Source organism: Myodes glareolus, chromosome 19 (assembly GCF_982192425.1).
Source record: "Myodes glareolus chromosome 19, mMyoGla1.1, whole genome shotgun sequence".
Classification (NCBI taxonomy): Eukaryota; Metazoa; Chordata; class Mammalia; order Rodentia; family Cricetidae; genus Myodes; species Myodes glareolus.
Genome location: NC_142044.1, coordinates 63,639,438 through 63,662,234, shown reverse-complemented (window position 1 = coordinate 63,662,234; position 22,797 = coordinate 63,639,438). Strand labels below are relative to the sequence as shown.

The window sequence follows — 22,797 nt, the reverse complement described above, 5'->3', positions numbered from 1 at the left end:
CCTGGGAGGACCACTGGGGCACTCCCCTGCCCACTCCCCGGGAGGACCACTGGGACACACCCCTGTCCACTCCCCGAGGACCACTGGGACACGCCACTGCCCACTCCCTGGGAGGACCACTGGAGGACACTCCTGTCCACTTCCCGAGGCTGGGGCACACCCCTGTTCACTCCCTGAGGACCACGGGGGCACGCCACTGCCCACTCCCCGAGGACCACGGGGGCACACTCCCGTCCACTCCCCGAGGACCACGGGAGCATGCCACTGTCCAGCTCAGGTGACTCCCAGGCTACAGGCTGGCGTCCACAGGGTCGTTTGCAGCTGAGAGGGCAGCTGGGCCGTTCTGAGGAAGTTGACTGGGAAGGGATTGTTCACGGTGGACTTCGGTGGGTGCACAAGACCCTTGGAGATGCTAGCCCTACAGTGAGGAAGGAATGGCCCCTTCAACACTGGTTCCCAAAGGCTGAACAGAAAAGAACTGAACCGGGAGACAGAACAGGTTGGGTCTCACTCGGTGAGGACCAGAGCCCACACATGGGCTGTACCGGTGTTGATGCTGGGAGGCTGTGTCTCAGTCTGGGCTGCAGTTAGTTGGCTCTAAACCTGGAAACTGTAGGGACAGCGCGCAGAAGGCGGGCAGAATCCAGATCTGAATTTGGAAGGAACCCTGGAAAGAGGTGGGGTCCTCAGGAAAAGGGATGCCATTAATAATGTACTGAGGGGGGATCAGGAGGTGTGGCGCGCACCTTTAATCCCAGCACCTGAGAGGCAGAGGCAGGTGGATCTCTGTGAGTTCGAGACCACATGGTCTACAAAGTGAGTTCAGGACAGCCAGGGCCACACAGAAGGACCCTGTCTCCCAAAAGCAAAAATAAATAAGAGCTGAGGAGAGAGTACAGTAGAAGCCGGAAGTGGGCAATGGCGAGCAAGCATTTCCAGTCAAAGCACAGTACGTTAGACTAACACAGGATGGGAATTTAGACACAGGATTTTAGATTATGTAAATTGGGGTGGGGCTACAGGGATTACTATGGTTTCTCTAGGTTCTAGGTCTTCCAGGAAGTTCCCCCTATCACTTAGAAGGAATAACTTAAAGGTATGGATGGATACGAGGTTTGGGGTAACCATTTATTCTTGAATCTAAGAGAGCTGGTAAATTCCCTCAAGGAAAAGATGTCATAGTTGACTTCCTGTGGAATGCAGAGGGAAGCTGGAGGCATGCCAACAATTGCCTGCCATTGTTTTCCATTCCTTTCAGCTAAAAAGACCCTGCACTCAAGAGCAGCAGTGTGCCAGGCATTGCAGTACGTGGTGAAGCCGAGCATGAATGGCAACCCCGGTCTCAAGGTGCTTAGTGTGGAGGTGGATCTGCAATCGGATGATTAGCCAGTAATGTTCTTGGCTCACTTATAGAGATGGAGACAAAATTTCAAGCAATAGGTGGTTAGGGAATGGATGCTGGCTTTGGTAACGGCCTGAAAAAGGTAGATTAAGAAAATGGAAGTACCTCATATAGAATAGGAAAGAGCGGAGAAATCCAGAGACTATAGGTCCTGCTGAGGTGCTGGGAGAAGATGCCAATGGCAGCCAGGATATCAGTAGCCCAAGCCTGATACCCGAGTCACTCCCAGGATGTCACAGGACTTCGGCAGTGTCCTAACGATTCCTTCTTGGTGTTTGCTTGAGACAGGACCTGTAGCCCATGCTGCCTAGAACTTGGGCAATCCCTCTTCAGCCTTCCAAGTACAGGGACTCCAAGTGTGTACCACTCTGCCTGACTGAGAAGCTCTCTGATGCAATCGACTAGTTGGTGCTGAGGGAAAGAGTAAGATCAAGCTTGGGAATGCCTAAGAGTTGTGCAAACAAGCAAGTCACATGGGCTGTTTTAAGGCATATGGGCCCTTGTTGTGCTAATTACCTTTGACAGAGAACAACAGTAACAACAACAAACAAAACAATAACCCACAGAACTGTTTCTTATAACAGGAAAGACTGACAATTTTCTTAGGCTACCCCAACTCCTCTGTGGTGGTATTAAGACAGGAATTCAGACACCCTGACTACAGTCCAGTGTACACAGTGATGTAGAAGTCACAGCATACACAGTGATTTAGAGGTCACAGTACACACAGCGATGTAGAGATACCGTACACACAGTGATGTAGAGGACACAGTATACACAGTGATACAGAGGTCACAGCATACACATCTATGTAGAGATTATAATATACACCATGATGTAACCAGCTCTGCTAATACAATGGTGAAGTAGTAAAGAGAGAATTAAGGGTACACAGAGGGAAAGAAGTCCCTTACTTCAGAATGTGATTGAAAGCCAGAAACTTCAACATGGCTTACCAAATCAAAATTCAGAGATGGTTCACTGATTAAGAGCATAGTGTTCTTGCCAAGAACCTGAGTTCAGTTCCCAGCACCCGTGTTGGCTCAGAACCCACTAAAGTCCAAGAGGATATGTACTCATGTGCACAGATCAGTCACTAACATTCACAGTTTTAAAGACAAATGAACCTAGACAATGGTGTTAACAAACTATGGGCCAGGCATTAATAACAGCACCCAGTAGGCAGAGGTAGGTAGATTTCTGTGAATTGAGTCTAGCTTGGTCTGTGTAGTGAATTCCAGGCCATTCAGGGCTACATGTGAGACCCTATGTCTGAGAGACAGACAGAAAGACAAAAAGACAGACAGACAGTCAGACAGACAGACAGAGAGAGGAGAGAGAGACAAAGAGAGAAAGAGAGAATACAACTAACAACAAACTATGCTTATTTAGAAGCAGATAGTGACCCTGAGTTTAACTGACTTAGGATTCTCATCCCTCAACCTCAGAAATACACTCATGAAACCACCTTACAATTTCATGTACAAAATGAAATTCTTTCACATAAGAAAAATGAGTAAATCAGTTCATATATTTTAGCTTAAGCTTTAATTTTAAAAATGTGTCTACTTTTCAAAAAGCTTTGTTTTATTTTTATTTTTTATATGTATGTCTGTGTGAGTGAAGGCCAGAGGCCAGAGACAGTATTGGGTCCTGTGGTGCTGGAGTTTCAGGTGGTTGTGAGCTGCCATGTGGGTGCTGGGAACTGAACTTGGGTCCTCTAGGAAAGCAGCAGGTGCTCTTAACTGCTGAGCCATCTCTCCAACCCGACTTTGTTTAACCTTTAAATTGTGGAGTAAATTACATCTTTTAAACAATATATCTTAGAAAGCCATACAATAATTATATGTTATATAAATGTGGAGTTGGGCATTATAAGGACGCCTAGGTGTTTTGAGAGGCTCAGCCACACTTGGATGGGCATTGTCTTCCACTTACGTGTGCACATGTCTAAGGCATGTGACCCCTCGCCTCTGTTTAATAAACTAAGTCTGCTTCCAGCTTTACCTTTGCGGGGTTCCGAAGGAGGGGATTGGGGACTGTGGCCTACTGGTGCCAATGCTGTCTCCCTGCTGCTGGCAGGAGGCTCAGCCAGTTCCCCTGCTGTGCTGTCCACTCCCCCAGTCCTGTCTGCTCTTTAGTGATTGCTCTGAAAGCTGTTCTCCTCCACCCGAATGTCTTCTTTCGGTTCCCCCTTTGTTTTTCCTAGCCCATTCTTGACACCCTGTACCCTGGCCAGGACAGAACAGAGTTATCAGCTTCCCAGTTGTGTGTGGTTTATAGAGCTCTATTTTAGTCTCCATGAAGTGCTGATTCATGCTTAACGCCAGCCCTGAATGGTTGCCTCTTCCTCTCTGGCCTCCCCCTTCCTCTCCCCCTTTCCTTTCTTTATTTAGTACCTGTTCTTCTCCCTCCCCGCCCTGCTCTATTGCTGCTCCCTTAGTTGGCTGGCACCTGATCTCCTAATCCCACTTCTAGGGCATCCTGAAGGTCCTGTCGTCCAGGAGCTTGGAGTTAGCACTTGTTCCAAATACAGAGCAAAGGGGGAACCAGACCATGACGTGGTGAAACTCATCTTAGGACCTATAAGTGGATTTTCTGTAGGGTACTTAATTATAAATGCAAGCACACACTATGATAATTCATTCCGTTTTATTTGCCTTTCTGTATCTGGTTCAACAGGCTCACACTGTTTCATCACACCCCCTCCTTTGCCCCAGGTGCTGGCGACCCAACCCAGGGCTTCATGCACGCTAGAGGAACCCTCTATGGCTGAGCGCCCCCAGCACTCCTCCATCCCCTTCCCCACCCCACCCCCCACCCCCGTACTGAGGATGAACCCAGGGCCTGGCAAGTTAAACAAGTGCTCTACCACTGAGTGGTGACCCCGACCCTGCCTCCTTCTTGCTGAAGTCAAGTCTTATTACAGAGCTAAGAACCACCTTGGGAAAGCCAATGGACTCAGGAAAGTGTTCAGTTGGAGGCCATGACCTGAAGGAAAAGACAGTTATGTTCTCAATCAGTCACCTCTTCCACTGGCTTTCCTCAGGGCCTCCGCCAAGATTACAGAGCAAGGCTCCAGAATGTGTCTGGTGGCTGGAAGGCACAGTGACACGCTGTGTGGCCCACTACTAGGACGGCTAGGCAGCATCATCTGCTAAGACCCCTTTCCTAAGTGAAAATTAGGGAGCACTTAAGGGAGAGGGGGGCGCATGCAGTGCAGGTTTTTCTGCAGCCCCGCCCTTGACTTTGATTCAGTCACGTGTGTGCTTGGTTCAGGTTAGAATAAACTATAAACGCATGGTGAGGTGTGTGAAGGGGAACTCTGGCTGAGGAGCTCCTGGGGGGTGGGGGGGGGAGTGACAACAGCTTCCCCAGCCTGGGTTTTCCTGCCTAACCCAGCCAGTGCTTTATCGCCAGGGAATTATTCTCGGGAACTCACAGTATTCATCCAGGAGATGTAAGCAGAGACTCGTGTGAAGACTGTGGGCTTCCTGGAGACTTTACAGCCCAGGCTGGACACAAAGTTCGTCACTCCGTGCACAGAGTACTGGCCGTTCACCAAGCAGTGGAGGGGACCTCCAGAGTCACCCTGTCAGAAGAGGAACAGAATTCTAAAACAGCAGCTCACCTCCTGCCCACCTATGCACCCAGGTACACACACGAAGACACACACGTGCATATATACACATGCACACACATGCACACACACATACACACACACACACGCCACACACTTAAAAATCAATAACAGCTTAAAGTTCTATGCACCACTGTGTGGAGGAAAGATAACAATAAGACATTGACCTCAAAAGTAGGGGATTGAAACGAGTCCTGAAACCATGAACTGAGGCAGGACGTGAATGAGTGCTGCAGCTGCGGGGTGTGTGTGTGTGTGTGTGTGTGTGTGTGTGTGTGTAGAACGCATGTTTAGAAAGGGAGGAGAGACTTCCTTTGTGCAGGTGCAAAGGAAGTGGAGATCCCACTGGTTTCCACGGTGGGAATAGGGGCGAGCTGCAGTTTTAGCTCTCTCCTTCCACATGGGTTCTGAGGACTGAACTCAGGTTGCCAGGCCTGCTGAGCCAGCGTGCAGGCAGGCTAGAACGCTTGCTGCTGCCTGTGCAGGCCGAACTGGAAATGGACGCCGTGGCTTCACACAGGCTAAGCACACACTCCCTCACTTTGCCCTTCCTTCCTGCCCCACCCCCACAACCCCTCTCTTGCTTTAAACAGGGCTTTGAGGGACTAGAGAGATGACCCAGTAGTTAAGAACACTTGCTGCTCCTGCAGAGAACCCCAGTTCTGTTCCCAGCACCCACATTGTGACTTTCAACTGTCCATAACTGTGGTTCCAGGGAATCTGTGCCCTTTCTGGTCTCTGTAAGGGCCGATATGTCCACAGTGCCATACATGCACTTATTTTTAATTAATTCTTGCCTGGCAGAATTTACTTTTAAGTTTCTTTTCCTTCCTTCCTTCCTTCCTTCCTTCCTTCCTTCCTTCCTTCCTTCTCCCTTCCCTTCTTCTTCTGCTTCTTCTTCTTCTTCTTCTTCTTCTTCTTCTTCTTCTTCTTCTTCTTCTTCTTCTTCTTCTTCTCTTCTTCTTCTTTTCTTCTTCTTCTTCTTCTCTTCTTCTTCTTCTTCTTCTTCTTCTTCTTCTTCTTCTTCTTCTTCTTCTTCCTCTCTCTCTCTCTCTCTCTCTCTCTCTCTCTCTCTCTCTCTCTCTCTCTCTCCTTATTTATTTTCAAGACAGGATAGGCCCTGGAACTCTCTCTGTAGACCAAGCTGGCCTTGAACTCACAGAGATCTGCCTGTCTCTGCCTCCAGAGTGCTGGAATTAAAGGCATACACCACCACCACCTGACTGAATTTACTTTTAATTTTCAATCATGGGTATGTGTGTGTGGGTACCGAGGGAGGCCAGAGAGAGTCTGGCCCCTGGATCTGAAGTTATAACTGAGTGCAGCTGGTAAGCCCCCTGATATAGGTGTTGGGTCTGAACTCTGGTTCTCTGGAGGTGCAAGAAGCATACTTAATGACGGAGTCATCTTTCTAACCCTGAAGTGTGTGTGTATGTATATAAATGTATACTAATATATTTAAGATATGGAGGCAGAGTTCAAAAGATTACCTGAGCTGGACATGGTGGCACATGCCTGTAATCTTAGAATTTAGGCATCTGTGAGTTTGAGGCCTTTTTGAGTTACATAGTGAGTTCCAGTGAATAGTGAATAGTGAGTTGCACTATATAGAGTGCCTCTGGGGAGGGATGGCGTGAATACAGTGAAAGACTGTTCTAGATCTTCCCCACTGTTCACTACTGAGCCTCATAGTCTCACTTGCCAACACAAGCAAGCAATACACTTAGCATCAATAAAAATTAAACTTAAAAAGAGAATGGGTAGATAGCTCAGTTTGTAGGGTGGCTAAAGCAAGCACGGAGGCCCAAATTTGATCCCCAGAATCCAGATTTAAACAAAGAAAATAAAGCCCCTTGTAATCCCCGAGCTGGGGAGATCAAGGCAGGCAGATCCTGGACCCTAACCTCTTTTGTGAATTATGGGGTAGTAAGAGACCTCTTCTCAAACACAAAGGTAGACAGAGCCTGAAGAACGGCGCTCCAGGCCGCCCCTTGCCCCAACACACACACTTGCACACGCGGATAAATACACACAAAGAACTAGGGAAAGTGACCAAAAAATTCAAACTGGATCTAATTCTTCAAAGACCTCACTATAACCCTGACTACTTAGAAAAAGTGTTTTTAGACGACTGTACTCACACACACCCTAACAAATTAAGGGGGGAAAGTTAGGATTTACTTTATGTGTGAGAGGGTTTTGTCTGTGTGCTGTGTGCACGCTGGTGCCCACAGAGGTCAGAAGAGGACATCAGGTCCCTTGGGGCTGAAGGTAGGGGCGGTTATCTCTCCACTCTACCCCCAGCAATTTTTTGAGGATATTTCAGAACTGATGAATGGCAGGGAATTGAGCATGTATAATATTATCGCTTTATGCTAAACGACAAGATAAAAGACCGAGCTCGACAAGAGGGAGGGTGTGGCTGGAGATTTGGGTCAGAAGTTCTGGAAGCTGCGAAAGAACCCAGTGTGGATGTACAGACTGAAGCCAGAGAACCACGGATCCTAGAAGGGGACTCACTTAGGACTGTGTAAACCTCAAAGGCCCTCTATCAGGGGGCTCTGCAGTAAGAAAGGATCCAGAGACACATTTGTCACAAAGACTTATCCGTGTGGAGAAATAAAATGCTCAGTTCTTCAGAACTGAAGGCCTCTGGGAGCAGAGGCGCGCAAATTTGTTGGGGGAAGGCTGGACTTGAGGAATGAGCGGGGACCTAGGAGAGGGCGCATTGTGCACTAGTCTGCCTCGCCTTTAAGGTCTTGTTATTATCGTTTGTTTTTATTTTGAGACAGGGTCTTACTGTGTACCCTGGTTGGCCTTGAACCCTGATGACCACCTGCCTCTGCCTTCCCAGTGCAGGATTAAAGGCGTGCGCCACCACGGCCAATATCATAGTGTTTAAGTTTTAACAGTGAAAATTGGAACAGCAATGGCCACTTGACCTCCTATAGTTCTTTGGGCTCACAAAATCCTTTGATCCTTTTGTCCTGTTGTAACCAGCACACCGGCCTCCTGCAGACTTCCCTTCCTCTTCCACAAAGCTGAACCTTGAAATCAAACCGCACTCCTGTGCTGTTGCCAGGATAGGAGGAAACCCAGCTGGGAATGAACCCATCCCCCCTTTAACTGGGTCTGAGAGAGAGAGAGGGAATACAGCCTGTGCCAGCCTCACGGCCTGGAAGGACAACCCTTTCCCGCTCACGTAATTATCCTAGGTACGTGCAACCTTTTTGCCTTCATTTTCTGTACTCAAACTGACTTCCTAGTTCATGAGTAACCAGAAGCAATAAAACACAAGACCTGCCTGCAAACCTGTTCACGGGCAGGGGACACCCATCGCCTCCAGCCCCCCCCCCCCCCCCCCCCCCCGTTAGAGCTAGCTCCACCTGGGCTCTGGCTTCCATCCCTCCCTTCCTTACTGGGATCATGGCTGTCCATTATTCTTCTGGGTCTCCAGGACACTTCCCCTCTGCCCATAGCCACTCACAGTTTTCTTCCCATTGAAAGATCCATTTTCCATGACTTCTGTCTCTGGTGGGTCTGTCCCTCTCCCTCATCCATGGCTCTGAAGCAAGACCCACATTCCCTGAAGAATGTCTTTCACCCTTACCTGTCAATTGTGCTCTGCCCTCACCATCTACAGAGACTCTTGAGGGACAAAGAGTTGTCATCCACCGCAGCTCCAGCTATGAGATGACCTGTCAGACTCCCCCAGTTTATAGATCTTACTGCATGTTTATCTCTTTTGTCTACGCCCTTTCTTGGATCTGGGTGTGTTCTCTATTCTCCACCCATCCCGGAAACACTCAAGCCTTTCTGTTCTTGTTGGTCTTTCCCAACCCACTACTCTTTCTTATTCTGCCACTTTTCCTTGGGATGAGGGATCACATTTGTTCCTAAGGGCATCTCACCTGGCTTTCTCTCCCAAGCTTTATTATTTTATTTTATTTTATTTTATTTTATTTTATTTTATTTTATTTTATTTCTGTTTTCAAGATAGCATCTCATGTATCCCATGCTGGCCTTGACCTGATTTTGTAGCCCAAGATGATTTTGGTGTTCTGAGCCCCCATCCTCTCCCTCCCAAGTGCTAAGATTATAGACGGGCGTGGAAGTGGACACCGATGGAATCGGGACTCTGTGCTCCTGCCACTGTGCTCACAGTTGAGAGAGTATCCTTTGGGTTTCTCTAGCCATCTCCAAAGGTTCTACCATAGCCAACAACAGCTCAACAGCCATGCACAACCAGGTAGGAGGCTGGGTATGACTTGGGAGCCTCTGATCCTAGCTCACTCTAGCTAGGGAAAGACTGAGACTCCTCCTGGTCCTGTAAGCCCAATCCTTCCTTTGATGTGGCAGCCCCGGTTTTTCACCAGGTAGGTCTTTCCTGACTGGCAGACAGGCGGTGACGGTCCGCGGGTCTCTGTGTCACTCACTGTCTTTGGTTTAGTCACACTGGGACAACAGCACCCTCGGGTCCACAGTGCCAGCACGCCACACTGCCCTTGACTTTCGCCTGTTATTGTTTAATCCTCCCTGCGTTCCTAACACCCAGCACAGTTCCTGCACGTGAGAGACACGCAAACGGACACAGGTTGAACTGCACTGAGCAACTATCGTATGATTTATTGTGGGTTGATCTTATCTAAGCAGAGAATTCTCTGCATTGTATAAAAAAGATTATAAAACTACTTAGTGCAGGTTCCCGTGCTTAAAAGGATTTAGATCACAAGTAACTTCTAAAGAACACACGCACACAAACACAGGTGTGTCAGGCCACAGTGCAGCTTTTGAGGTAAGGATATTGAGCAAGGTATTTCCCTATTCCTTCCCACTTTGAGATTCTGTGACTGCAAGAACAGGCGAGGAACTGAGGGTGAGCAAAAGGCAGAGTGTCAAAAGGGGCTCACACCTGTGTGCACTCACCTGGCATCCTGAGCGGATCCCATCTCCACCAGCACACACCATGGTCCTCTTCACCGTGGAGCCCCAGTAAGAGGAGCTGGAGCAGATGGCATAGTCCACGCTGGGCAGGTACGCCTGCTGCAGGGTCTGAGACACCTGCCCATTGGCTGAATGGGATGTCACACTGGAAGTCAGCACAGGGGAGGACTCTTCCTTTCATATCTTACCAAGCCTTTCCAAGATCTGGTTACCTAAACTTGGGGCTGGCTCCTCTCTGCTTGTGGCAGGTCATGGATCCCCCCTCTCCTCTGTAGATGGCAGCCACAGGTTCACTGTTCCCAGGCACTGACCCCCAGGCCTGCTTTTGCTTGTTTCTGTCCATGGATAAATTAGCTAAGCAATAGCATGGTCTCCATAAATTCTGCCTGTTCTGCTGCACACACCCACAGAACAGAGCAGGGCAGAGCAGAAGAGGCATTGGGGCCACCAGGCCCTCTCTTCCCCCTCCTCTCCTTTCATTTTCTGGAATGCAGCCTCATTGCAATGCCCAGGCAGGCCTCAGACTCCCAGGCCCCCTGCTGCAGCCTCTCCGGTAGCTAGTATCTTATTGCCCTTTCTCTCTTCTTTCTCCTCCTCCTCTTCCTCCTCCTCTTCTTTCTTCTACAGGGTCTCATTATGTAGCCATAGCTGTTCTGGAACTCACTATGTGGGACAGGCTGACCTTGATCTCACAGAGGGCCACCTGTGTCTGCGAGTGCTAAGACCAGAGGCCTGTGCCACAGCTGGTTCATTTCCTTCTCGTAAGAGCTGAGTTTAGGGCTGGAGAGATGACTCAGTGGTTAAGAGCCCTTACTGCTCTTGCAGAGGACCTGAGTTCAGTTCTCAGCACCGGTCTGGGCAAACACCCTCTTCTGAACTCTGCACTTCCTACACGCGCAGACACGCACATGTACACGTAGTTAAAAACAATAAAGATGAATCATTTTTAAAAGAGCTTGGTACAGTTTTCCTTTACCTGACTCTTTTGAGTCTTGAAAGCCCTTGTGTCTGATGCTATTTCTGTAGGTCCTTAGAGTCCTTTCCTGGTATGGAACCACAGTGCTATTACAAGAATTGAGCGCTGGATTAGAAGTCTGTCTGTGTCTGCCCCTGGCTTTCCCAATAGACTGTGCTCAGGTAAGGCCTTGACTCTTCTCCAGGAACCGCATTCCCGCCTTGCGGCTGCCAGGCTTCTGGGTTGTCCTTAGTGTTCCCACGTTCCTAGCCAGCTATACAAGTCCGTGACCTCTGGCTCAGCTGTATCAGTGATTTGATCTGTGGTTCCCTAAGCTGTTGGTCTTAGCTATAAATGTCTAGGGCCACAGAAAAAGGAGCCCCTAGGAGCACAGCGGTTTCATCAAAATCTCAGTGGTGTGTGGTGGAACTGTGCATGACTTACTTTTGGTTTTCCCCCAGCCTGTGATGTAGCAGGGAGTATTGTTAGCCAGCGTGGTTCCCTCCTGGGGCAGAACACCCAGCTGGACATAGTTATTGAGTGTAACACTCTGGGCCAAGCGCAGCAGGGCGATGTCATAGCTGCAGGAGGAGAGGAGGTGTCTTACTCACAGTAGGTCTGCGGTTCAGAGGATCCAAGTCCTGCTCCAAGTACCACATCAGATGCCGGAAACTCCAGTTCTGTGCCATCTGATGACTTCTGGTCCTGCACACATGTGAACACATGCAGACACAGACACACACAAACATAGACACACACACAAACATACACAGACACACACAGGCACACAGACAGACAGACAGACAGACAGACAGACAGACACACACACACACACACACACACACACACCCTTAAAGGAGGGGACAAACTTGGAAGCTGTTGAGCTGCGGTACATTAGGTGTGTAACAGCAGCACCTGTTGGTAGGATGTTGGAATTGCAGCCTGGCTCTGCTTTGCAACCTAGGTGGGTGGACAGCCAGAATGGTAAAAAAGCAGGTGGTGTGGTCTTGGCTATAGAGTTCTCAAACAGGTACAACCCCTTCTGTGACCACAAGTTTTTCTCTAGTGGTGTGGCTTCAACTACAGCCATAATCATGTCAGGCAGGCACTTTACCATTGAATTATGTCCCCATTTTTTGGCAGACAGGGGTTAGATGTTTTAGAGCCTGGGTCTTTTTGATCCCAGACTGTCTTTGTTCTAGCTACGCAGCTGACACTGACTTTGAACTCTTGATCATCTTGCCTTAGCCTCTCAAGCGTTCACCTTAGAAGACTGCCCCACTGAGGGCAGCACCCCAGCCACCACGTTAAAGATTGGCTTTCCAAAACTTTACAACACACCTGAAGAAATTTCCTTGCCTGGTATGTTCAAGGATCTGGGTTCCTTCTCCTACACCAAAGCCAAGCCAAAAACCAAGCAAGATTTTCTTGTACACATGAAGTGTATCCCATAAGGTGAATAAATAGCAAGGACCAGACGAAGCACCGTGTGGTACTATGCTCCTGGAATCCAGCACTTGGGAGTCAGGGTGGCAACCTTGGCTACACAGTGAGTTCAAGGTCAGCTTGAGTTATGTGAGAGACTGTCTCAAAATATCAAAACCAAACCAAAATACCGACCCCCAGAAAAACAGAGGCATCAAAACAGAAAATCCTCACCCAAAAGAGAAAAACCCATAACTCTGCAGGTACCTAGGTCCACGTGCTCCTGGCTGAGAAGCCAGCACACTGCCTGCTGCAGGACGAGGGGCTCTCTCCCAGGCTCCACCCACTACTCAACAAGACCAGGCCACAGAAGCCACACACAAAGTTTCAGCCATCCCTCTGTGCCCCCAGGAGAGCAAGTGAAGAAAACAGAGACCCAGGGGTGAGGCAGCCCCTGCCCCAGCCCAGGCCAGCTTAGCTCATGCATACCCTGCAGCTTAGCCTCTTGCATACCCACAGCTTAGCCTCCTGCCATACCCTGCAGCCACGTTGTTCCTGTTCCAGCTGGGGTGCACCACAACCTTCTGCACACTCATGAACTGCTCGGTGCCATCGTTCTGGCTCAGGTTGTGATCTCCAACGGCCACACGGAAGGTCATCTGGCTGGGGAGAGAGAAGGAAGCCTGAGGAATCTCTTTCTCCCTTCGAGAAAAGGAAGAAGGTGGGTGACAGCTCACTTTGGGCCAGGAGCTCAGCTTATCTGGCCTAGACAGAGGAGGGCAAACGTCTTGGAAGGTGAGAATACAGCCATCCCCCCTCATTCCCTGAATTATCGACTGGTGGCAGCAGAAAGTACAATCCCTGCACATTTTCAGCTCACGAAGTCAGCAGTGCAGGTTGAATATGATGGTACTCGACAACACCCAGCTGTGGGGAGATAAACCTAGAGGTTTTACACACACACGCATGTTTGTATGTATGTTTGTAAGTGTGTATGTGTGTGTGGTGGTGGTGGTGTTGGTTTAGACACTGTCTCATCCCAGGCTGGCTTCAAACCCTCAATCCTCCTGTCTCAGCCTCTTGTACCAGGGTTACAAATGTTCATCACTGTACACTGTCTAGACCGGTACCTCCTAAAGTGTGTTCTGGACCAGCACTGTTAGCATACTTGGAAACTTGTCAGGGTCTGGGAAGATGGCTTAGCGGGAAAAAGGCCACTGTGCAAACATGAGGAGATACCTCTGACCTCAGCACTGGCAGATGTGTCCCAGGGCCTCTTGGCCCAGCCTAGCAAAAATATCAAGTTCCAGGTTCAATGAGTGGCTCTTTCAAAAAATAAAGTGAATAAGTGATTAAGATTTCCTGATGTTGATCTCTGATCTCGCAGATGCGCATATGGGCAATCACACACCTCTAAACACTCGTACACGCATGCATGTCCCCCACTGAAATACAATCATCAGGTTTCACCCAGAACTTGCCATATGAGAGCTCTGCAGAGTGGGCCCACCAATTGCTGCTTCCCATGTGACTGTAATATCTGCTCAGATCTGGGAACTGGACAGGCGGGATGGTTCAATGGATAAAGGTGTTTGCTGCACAAGTATGGCAATCAGACTTCTATGCCTGAGACAGGAAAATCAACTCCACAAGGCTGTCTTCTGACCTCTGTATGTATATCATGTCGTGTGCCCCTGATCATGCACACACACACACACACACACACACACACACACATCCACACACACAGCAACAAAAATAAAAATAATTATAGTAACAATACATTCTAACTTTTTAAAAAGAAAACTTCGCTTGTCCCTAGGACCAGCCCTCAGATGGCAAGTCAACGTTTAAGTATTTCCTCAGCTGTCAGCACTATTTTCCCGCTTCAGAGGGACTGGGAGAGCAGAGGTCACACCGCCAGAAGATGCTGGAATGAGATTTGAATCTGAACCTGCTGGACTCCAAAACATGTACTTTATACTGTCCCTTCCATGACCCCCAAACACACGGGCTCAATGATGGCCCATTGCTAGTCCTGTCTGGAGAAGTCCAAGTTCTATAGTCTTCCAAAGGGGCGGTCGCTTCTGCCCTCACCTGTCCACACAGTGAGCAGCTGTCATCACCCAGCTTCGCCGGATGAGGGTCCCTCCACAGGTGTGGTACCATAAGCCTCCATCGCGGTACTGGAGGGAAATCTAGGAAAGAAGAAAGCAGGGGGGCTGGAGTCACCCCTTCTAAGACTCTTGACATCATTCATAGCAAACCAGCTCCCCACCCCCACCCCACCCCTGCCCCATTGCTCCAGACTGCTGGAAGAGGCTATGTGGAATGCCTTGCTTCTGGGGTCAGCTGAAAAGAGTCTCTACCGTTTGGTGACATTTGCTACACGCACATGGGAAAGTAAAGGCGCGGCAAGCGCCTCATGCCCCTCTCCAATGGAATGTTGCCGCCCGTGGGCATAGAACTCCGGTTCTTCCCTCATCTCCGTTCCAAAGGGAGCCGGCATTTCTCCTTCACTCAAGCCCTGCAGGTTCAGGTCTCCAAGGTCCTCCCTTCAGTGTCTTCTAGAAGTACCCTGGCCTTGCCCATCAGGGAGTAATTAGACATGCCAATGGAATATTCTTTTTTTGTTTTTTTCTTTGTAATCAGTTTGTGCTTTCTCATATTACACAATAGATCTACTTCTGAGAATTGGGTTCAGATTGATGTAAATTAAATCTAATTGTACTTGCGGTGATTCCTCTGGAAGTGTGGCTGTCAGGCAGCTAGCATGCCTGCTCTATGTATTCATAGCTGCAGTGAGTCAGGCGCAAGTGTCCTGTTAAGGCTATGAAAACATTAGCCAAAGAAACTTCACACCTCTGTGTTTTTGGCATGTTAGCCTTACACTGTGGAGTGGTGGGTGCGCGTGTGTTTTAGGGCGTGTGGAGCCTTTTGGGTCCACCTGGCACATAGTCTGTAGCAGTATCACACAGGCCATCGCAGGAATAACAACAGCTTGTGGGGTAAGCATGTAACTCAGAGGAAGAACATTTGCCATGCACGAATGGAGTCCTGGGTTCAAACCCTCATATTACAGAAGGAAGGAATGAAGTTTGGGTCACAAGTAAATCACTTGCTATGCCTGATGGCCTGGGTATAAATCCTTGAAACCCTTGTAAGACACTGGTGTGTTCCAAGGACATGTACTCAACTATGTTCATAGCAGCTTTGTTTGTCATAGCCAGAACCTGGGAACAACCTAAATGCCCCTTGACTGAAGAATGGATAAGGAAAATGTGGTACATTTACACAATGGAGTACTACACAGCAGAAAAAAATAATGACATCTTGAAATTTGTGGGTAAATGAATGGATCTAGAAAACATCATATTGAATGAGGTAACCCAGACCCAGAAATACAAATATCATACATTCTCACTCATAAGTGGCTTTTATATATAAAGCAAAGAAAAACTAGTCTATAATTCACAATCTCAGAGAACCTAGACAACAATGAGGATCTAATCTACATGGGAAATAGAAAAAGACAAGATTTCCTGAGCAAATTTGGGGCATGGGGACCATGGGAGATGATAGAAGGGGAGGGGAGAGGCAGGGAAGAAGGGAGTGAAGAAAATATATAGCTCAATATAAACAACATAAACAAACAAAAATAAATAAAGAAATAGATAGATAGATAGATAGATAGATAGATAGATAAAATATACCTCCCCCCAAAGATTATAAGAAAGAAAGAAAGAAAGAAAGAAAGAAAGAAAGAAAGAAAGAAAGAAAGAAGGAAAGAGGGAGGGAAGGAAGGAAGGAAAGAAGGAAGGAAGGAAGAAAGGAAGGAAGAAAGAAAGGAGGAAAGAAGGAAAGAAGCAAGGAAGGAAGGAAGCAAGGAAAGAAACCGGTGTGTTCATCTCAGCACTTGGGAGACAGAGGCAGGAAGGTTCTCTGAGTTTGAGGTCAGCCTGGTCTACACTACCAGTTCCAGGCCGGCCAGGACCCATGACGAGAACCCGTCTCATACAGCAAACTGAAGCCTGGATGGTGAGCACCTGTGATTCCCAGCACTCCTGTGGTGAGGTGGGAGGTGGAGACAGAAGAGTGAGAGGGATTTTCGAGGGGTCAGTGAGAGAGCGAGGGGTTGGCACTAGCTTAGAGTACTCAGTGCAGTGGCAGAAGCATGGGAGGCCCGACCACAAACATGGCGGAATGCTCTAGCTGTGGGGTGGAACTCGGCACTTTCTGTGTCTGTCTGTCTGTCTGTCTGTCTCTCTTTCTCTCTCTCTCTCTTTCTCTCTCTCTCTCTCACACACATGCACGCACGCACGCGCCCAGGACACTGGTATATAAGTCTCCTCCCCCAAGTCTTTTGCAATTAGAGTTCCATCTTAGTTTGGCCCCACACATATTTAAAAATCAGAATTAGACAGCAAGTGAGCTGCTGAGGATAAACACGATAGACGTGTGAAATAATTTGGGGGGGGGTACACATTATTATCTCTTGTTTGGGTAAAATCCTGGGCAGGGGGAAACACCCACCTGAGATGGCCAAGAGTTCCTCTGGGCCTCAGCCCCTCCGACCACCCGTGCATTAGTTTCTGGAAAGTCCTGGGTGCTGTGTCCTTTGTGGGGCAGAAGAAAAGACACTGATGACTCAGCGTGGGGGCAGCCGGGCGGGGGCAGGGAGCGGCAGCTGGGCTGTGAAGACTGTTAGCTTTGTCTGCAAATTCACAGCCCTTCTGAAACAGGCCCAGGGGCCCAGCCCTAAGTTGTCTGCACCCCTTCTGCCTCTTTTGAAAACGGAGCCCAAGCCCCTTCTTTCTTTGGGATGTGTAAGAACTCTGACTGGCAGGGAAAGACCTTTCCCAAATCACCAGGTTAAAGGCCCACAGACGCCTGCTCTTCCTGCCTCAAGGTCACCCTTCAGCTTGAGGAAACCTCTCCTATGCTTTGGTGGGATTCTCCAGGAGCTACTGACAGCAGTTAGGAGGGATGGTGGGGAACCCCCCAAGGGGCTTCTTTATACTTTTTGGCTCAGGTACCTGACACCTAGCAGGCACCTGCGTGACCAATCGGTACCCCTCAGTCCTGCGTGGCCAGTCAGGCAGTGCTCCTCAATCTTGCTCGTCTTTTGCTCCAGGAGAGTTAGGTCTCTGCTAGGCGTAGCTTTCCACCTTCCTCTGAGATAGAGAGCTGGTCTGGGCTTAGAGACTTTCTGACCCTGCTGTTCAAGTCCCCCCTCCCTCAGAACTCAGGCCAAAGGATCCACTTACCGTACAGGACCAGGGAGGCGAGCACCAGGAAGCGCAACATGTTGCCGAGAGGGTAGCCCACTGCCCCTTGCCATGAGCCAAGCCCTCTTTATACCCTCTTATCAGCAGCTTTGCTGACCTTCCTGCTGCCAGCTGGGCAGGGCTGTGGGTAGCGGGCGGGAAAGCACAGGTGGCATGGCAGTCCAAATGGAAAGTGTTCAAGTCAACTCGGTTATCTGCTCTTCAAAGACAGAGCTCAGTTAACCTGTTTCAGTTGAAAAGCATCCAGAAAATCTTTTTTTTTTTTTTTGAGAAGTAAGATGGAGAGAATGCCATAGAAATGGCTGAGAGGGTTAACAGCCTTTGCCACCACACTGCTGACCCCAGCTCAGTCCCTAGAACTGACATGGTAGAAGTGAATGGAATCTTACAAGTTATCCTCTGATCTCCACACACACACACACACACACACACACACACACACACACACATACACATGCACATACACAGATGCACACACACATATAGGCACATACACATATATAGACACACATGCATACACACATGCATATATAAACACATTCACATACACACATGCACACACACATACACATATACACACACATACACTACACACATGCATGCACACACATACACACATACAAACATATATATATATATATACACATGCACGCACACATACACACACATGCACACACATACATACATATATACACACATATACACACACACACAACATAAATATGTAAGTAGGTAAATGTGATAATAAAAAATTTGAGCCATGGTAGTGCACGCCTTTAATCCCAGCACTCAGGAGGAAGAGGCAGGTGGATCTCTGTGAGTTCAAGGCCAGCCTGGTCTACAGAGCTAGTTCCAGAACAGGCTCCAGAGCTACAGAGAAACCCTGTCTCAAAAAAAAAAAAAAATCAGACAAAGAATGAGGATTGCTTTTCTTCCAGACGTCAGCGCATGGTCAGAAGCCCTGTCATCGTTCACACTGCCCCACAGCACACTGCGGAACTAGAATGCAGAGACCTGTCCTGTGTCTGTAGGGACCGGGGGACTGGGGAAAACCGAGGGGAACAGACACAGCAGCTTCTCTGTGTCCAAACAGGGAGATGGGACTTGTTCCCAGCACACGGATATAGGCTTGAGCCCAGGAGCAAAGCAAAGAAGACACTATGGAGAGAGACCGATTTGGGAAGGCTCAGGAAAGCCACAGAGCTCTCAGGACGAGAGAATGTGGACAAGATGAAAGAGGGACCTTCAGGACGGGGAGAATAAGGATCGTGAGGACGGACGGCAGAGGGTGCACAGGAGGAGGGGCTAGAAGAGAAAGAAGAAGAAGGTCAGAGGCCAGTGTGCCCCAGCTGGGCCCAAGGCGACCATGGTCAGCGCGGTGACGGGAGCAGCAGTGCAGCAGAGCCTGGAAGCTGCCATGACTCCCCTAGGGTCCTCCGATGCACCTCAGAGTCCAGGCTTGGGGGCTGCGGGGCTGGGAGAGGAAGGCACTTGAGGGCTCTGCAGTCTGTCCCCTGGGCCTTCAGGGTGGTGGATGTCCAGGACGCTCCTTCTGCAATCGGCCTCCAGCATCTAAAAACAGAGGTGATCTCACGGAGAGGGTTGAGCTGCCAGAGAATCCAGGACATCTTGTGTCCCTCTCCCACCTTCTGGCTTCTCTGGAGACTGAGAAGCAGTTGCTAGTCCAGGATGCTTGGTTGGAAGTGTCAGCCCAGCCCCTTGACACCCCTATATCCAGAGAGTCTGGAATGTTCGGGTGGGGCTTCACCCCAGCCCCTGGCATCCATTCTGAAATGTTTGGGTGGAGCTTTTCATTCCAGGCCCCTCCCCTGGGCGTTGCCACGGTCCAGACTCCATCTCTGAGAAAGCCTGCCAAACAGTGACCCTTGCAGAGAGGATCAAGACCCAGAGAACCAACACGTGGTCTTTCCGGTTCTCCTTTCCCCTCTCCATGGTTTCCCCATCTTTCTCCCAGGAAGCCTGAAGGGTCACCCGGGAGCGCTGGCATCCATTAAACCTGGGCATCTTCTAATTGGGTTTGATTTGGATTATTGCGTCGGCGGAGAGCCCTACCAGGCCACAAAACCTTTACAGTGCCTAAGAGAAAGCTTGAGCCTCCTCTTGAGTATAGTCCAACATCACAGAATCCACCTTCTTTAAGAGCAGGACCCACTCTGTTCTTGGCCTGGCCCAGAGAAATCCTGTTCCCTGTCCGCACGCGCTTGAAAACCAGCCTCCTTCTGGAGTGGCGGCTCACAGCTGCAGTTCCAGAGCTTAGAGGAGGTACGAGGATGGGGAGGGGTTCCGGGCCAGTTTGGGCCCAATGAGACCCTTTCCCAAACAAACAAAAACGGAACGAGTAAACCCTAGGATTCCATTCAAACCCCTACAACTGGCACTTCATCCTTAAACTGGCCAGCCTTTCTTTTTTATTTGAGGTAGGGTCTGGTCTTGAACTCCGATTCTTCTACCTCCGCTTGCTGAGGTTATCGGTGTCCACACCACACCGAAGCTGCTTCAGACTCTCTCAGTCTCGTTTGTAGGTTTAGGCATAGACAGTCACCTTGGTTGGCTTCAACGTCAAGACATCTTTCTTGTTTGTTTGTTTTTGTTTTCCCAAATAAGCCATTCCAAATCCTAGGATTTCATTCTTTTCTTCTTCTTTTTTAAAATTTTTGTTTTAAGACAGGGTTTCCTTATGTAGTCATGGCTATCCTGGAACTTAATCTATCTATAGACCAGGTTGGCCTCAATCTCATGGAGATTCATTCTCCTGCCTCTGCCTCCTGAGCACTGGGATTAAAGGTGTGACCACCACTGCCAGGCTGGAACACATCCTTTTCAATTAAGCAAAGATGCGAGGCTGTGGTGTGTGGTCTAGTTTACCACAAAACTTCATGGCTGGCCATGAAATTTCCCACAAAGTTCAGAAAAGGCCCAGTTGACACAGAGGTTTGCATGAATTGGCTCTAATGGTGGAAGAACTATTCTTAGATCCTGATTTGTTGATTTATTTGGTGATTCACTTAAAGCACTGTTTGTGCTGCCTGTTTGCCAAACATGATTTCACTGCTACCTGAAACAGAATGGCCTGGAGAAACAGCTGAACAGTGGGCCAGCTCACAGCCTGCTGCCCTCAGTCGGCTCCTGGAAACCTTGCTTGCTTGCCAGCTCCACCTTGTGGTTTTAGAATATAAAAACTGACCCCAGGACAGAGAGGCCTTTCAGGAGCTATCCTGCACTTTGGTCCCAGGTGACACTCTCCCCTTCCCGGAAAGCTTCCTGAAGGAATGGTAGGGACAGACCTGTGATCCCAGCATGGGGCGAGGGAGGCAGGATGGAGAGTTGGAGGCCAGCCTGGGCTACACACAGGTTTCTGTCTGGAGAAGAGGAGCTGAGGGAGGAAGGGAGGGGAGTCACAGAGAAGAAAATCGAGACTTTGCTTTTCTTTGTTATTTTTTTCTTTCCCCATACTGATTTTCTTCTTTCTTTCTTTCTATCTTTCTCTCTCTCTCTCTCTCTCTCTCTCTCTCTCTCTCTCTCCTCCCTCCCTCCCTCCCCCCCCTCCTTCCTTCCTTCCTTCCTTTCTCCTTCTCATTTTAACTGTTTGGATAGAAATGTGCTATACTGTTTCCCCCACTCCCCTTCCCTCCTCCCTTCTCTCCTTCCACCCCACCCCCCCACTCCACACTCCCAATTTATTCAGGAGGTCTTGTCTTTTTTCCCTTCCTGTGGATCCATGTATGTCTCTCTTAGGGTCCTCTTTGCTACCTAGGTCTCTGGGGTTGTGGCCTGGAGGCTGGTTGTGTTTTGCTTTATGTCTATTATCTACTAATGAGTGAGTGCATATTATATTTGTCTTTCTGGGTCTGGGTTACCTCGCTCAGGATGGCTTTTCTTAGTTCCGTCCATTTGCCTGCAAATTTCAAGATGTCATTGGCTTTTTACCTTTGATTAGTATTCTATTGTGTAAATGCCCCACATTTTCCCTATCCATTCTTTGGTTGAGGAGCATCTAGGTTGTTTCTAGGGTCTGGCTATTACAAATAATGCTGCTATGAACACAGTTGAGCAAATGTCCTTATGGTATGAGTGTACATTCTTTGGGTATATGCCTAAGAGTGGTATTTATGGGTAGATAAATACCCATATTTTGGAGGTAGATTGATTCCTAATTTTCTGAGAAACTGCCATATTGATTTCCATAGCAGCTATACAAGATTGCACTCCCACCAGCAATGCAGGAGTGTTCCCTTCACCCCACAACCTCTCCAACATAAGTTGTCATCAGTGTTTTTGATCTTGGCCATTCTTGCAGGTGTAAGATGGAATCTCAGAATTGTTTTGATTTGCGTTTCTCTGATGACTAAGTGTCTTTTGGCCATTTTAGATTCTTCTGTTGAGAGTTCTCTGTTTAGGTCTGTACTTCATTTTTTTTTTTATCGGATTATTTGTTCTTTTGATGACCAATTTCTTGAGTTCTTTGTATATTTTGGAGATCAGACCTTTGTCTGATGTGGAGTTGGTGAAGATCTTTTCCCATTCTGTAGGCTGTTGTTTTGTCTTGTTGACCATGTCCTTTGCTTAACAGAAGGTTTTCAGTTTCAGGAGGTCCCATTTATTAATTGTTTCTCTCAGTGTCTGTGCTGCTGAGGTTCTATTTAGGAAGTGGTCTCCTGTGCCAATGCGTTCAAGTGTATTTCTCACTTTCTCTTCTATAAAGTTCAGTGTGACTGGCTTTATGTTGAGATCTTTGACTCATTTGGACTTGAGTTTTGTGCATGGTGATAGATATGGGTCTAATTTCATTCTTCTACATGTTGATATCCAGTTATGCCAGCACCATTTGTTGAATATGCTTTCTCTTTTCGATTTTATATTTTTTGCTTCTTTGTCAAAAATCAGGTGTTCGTAGGTGTGTGGATTAATATCTGGCAAAACAGCCAGCTACTGGCTCTTACCTCGACCTCAGTCTGAAATGGCGATCCTGCCTCCCGGAATCTCAGAATGAGACTGTGTGTTGAGAGCTGTTTCCTCCCATTTTATAATCTTCCTTAGGACTGGGACTAAAGGCGTGCACCACCATGATTAAAGGCATGCACTGCTCAGTTTCTATGGCAACCAGTGTGGCTACTGGGATTAA

The 22,797-nt window shown here is 48.5% G+C and overlaps 1 protein-coding gene across 3 annotated transcripts; it reads right to left on the bottom strand.

Annotated features, from left to right (window-relative positions):
• Nucleotides 1-262: 262 nt before the first annotated feature.
• Cela1 (chymotrypsin like elastase 1) lies at nt 263-17,778 on the bottom strand. 3 transcript variants are annotated; one of them, XM_085678595.2, is made up of 8 exons: nt 17,634-17,778; nt 16,900-16,982; nt 14,464-14,564; nt 12,904-13,029; nt 11,386-11,522; nt 9,969-10,114; nt 4,845-4,994; nt 263-418 (listed from the first exon to the last, which is right to left on the bottom strand). In XM_085678595.2, the coding sequence occupies exons 1-8, from the start codon at nt 17,671-17,673 to the stop codon at nt 413-415; spliced, it is 789 nt and encodes a 262-aa protein (XP_085534721.2). In that variant the 5' UTR covers nt 17,674-17,778; the 3' UTR covers nt 263-412. The 3 variants fall into 3 exon arrangements, 2 of the variants coding, with proteins under 2 accessions (XP_085534721.2, XP_048302311.2); XM_048446354.3 differs by lacking the exon at nt 263-418 and adding an exon at nt 4,038-4,393 and having other exon boundaries at nt 17,634-17,773; XR_014997912.2 differs by lacking the exons at nt 263-418; nt 9,969-10,114; nt 11,386-11,522; ... (2 more) ...; nt 16,900-16,982; nt 17,634-17,778 and adding an exon at nt 8,653-8,852 and having other exon boundaries at nt 4,859-4,994.
• Nucleotides 17,779-22,797: the final 5,019 nt, after the last annotated feature.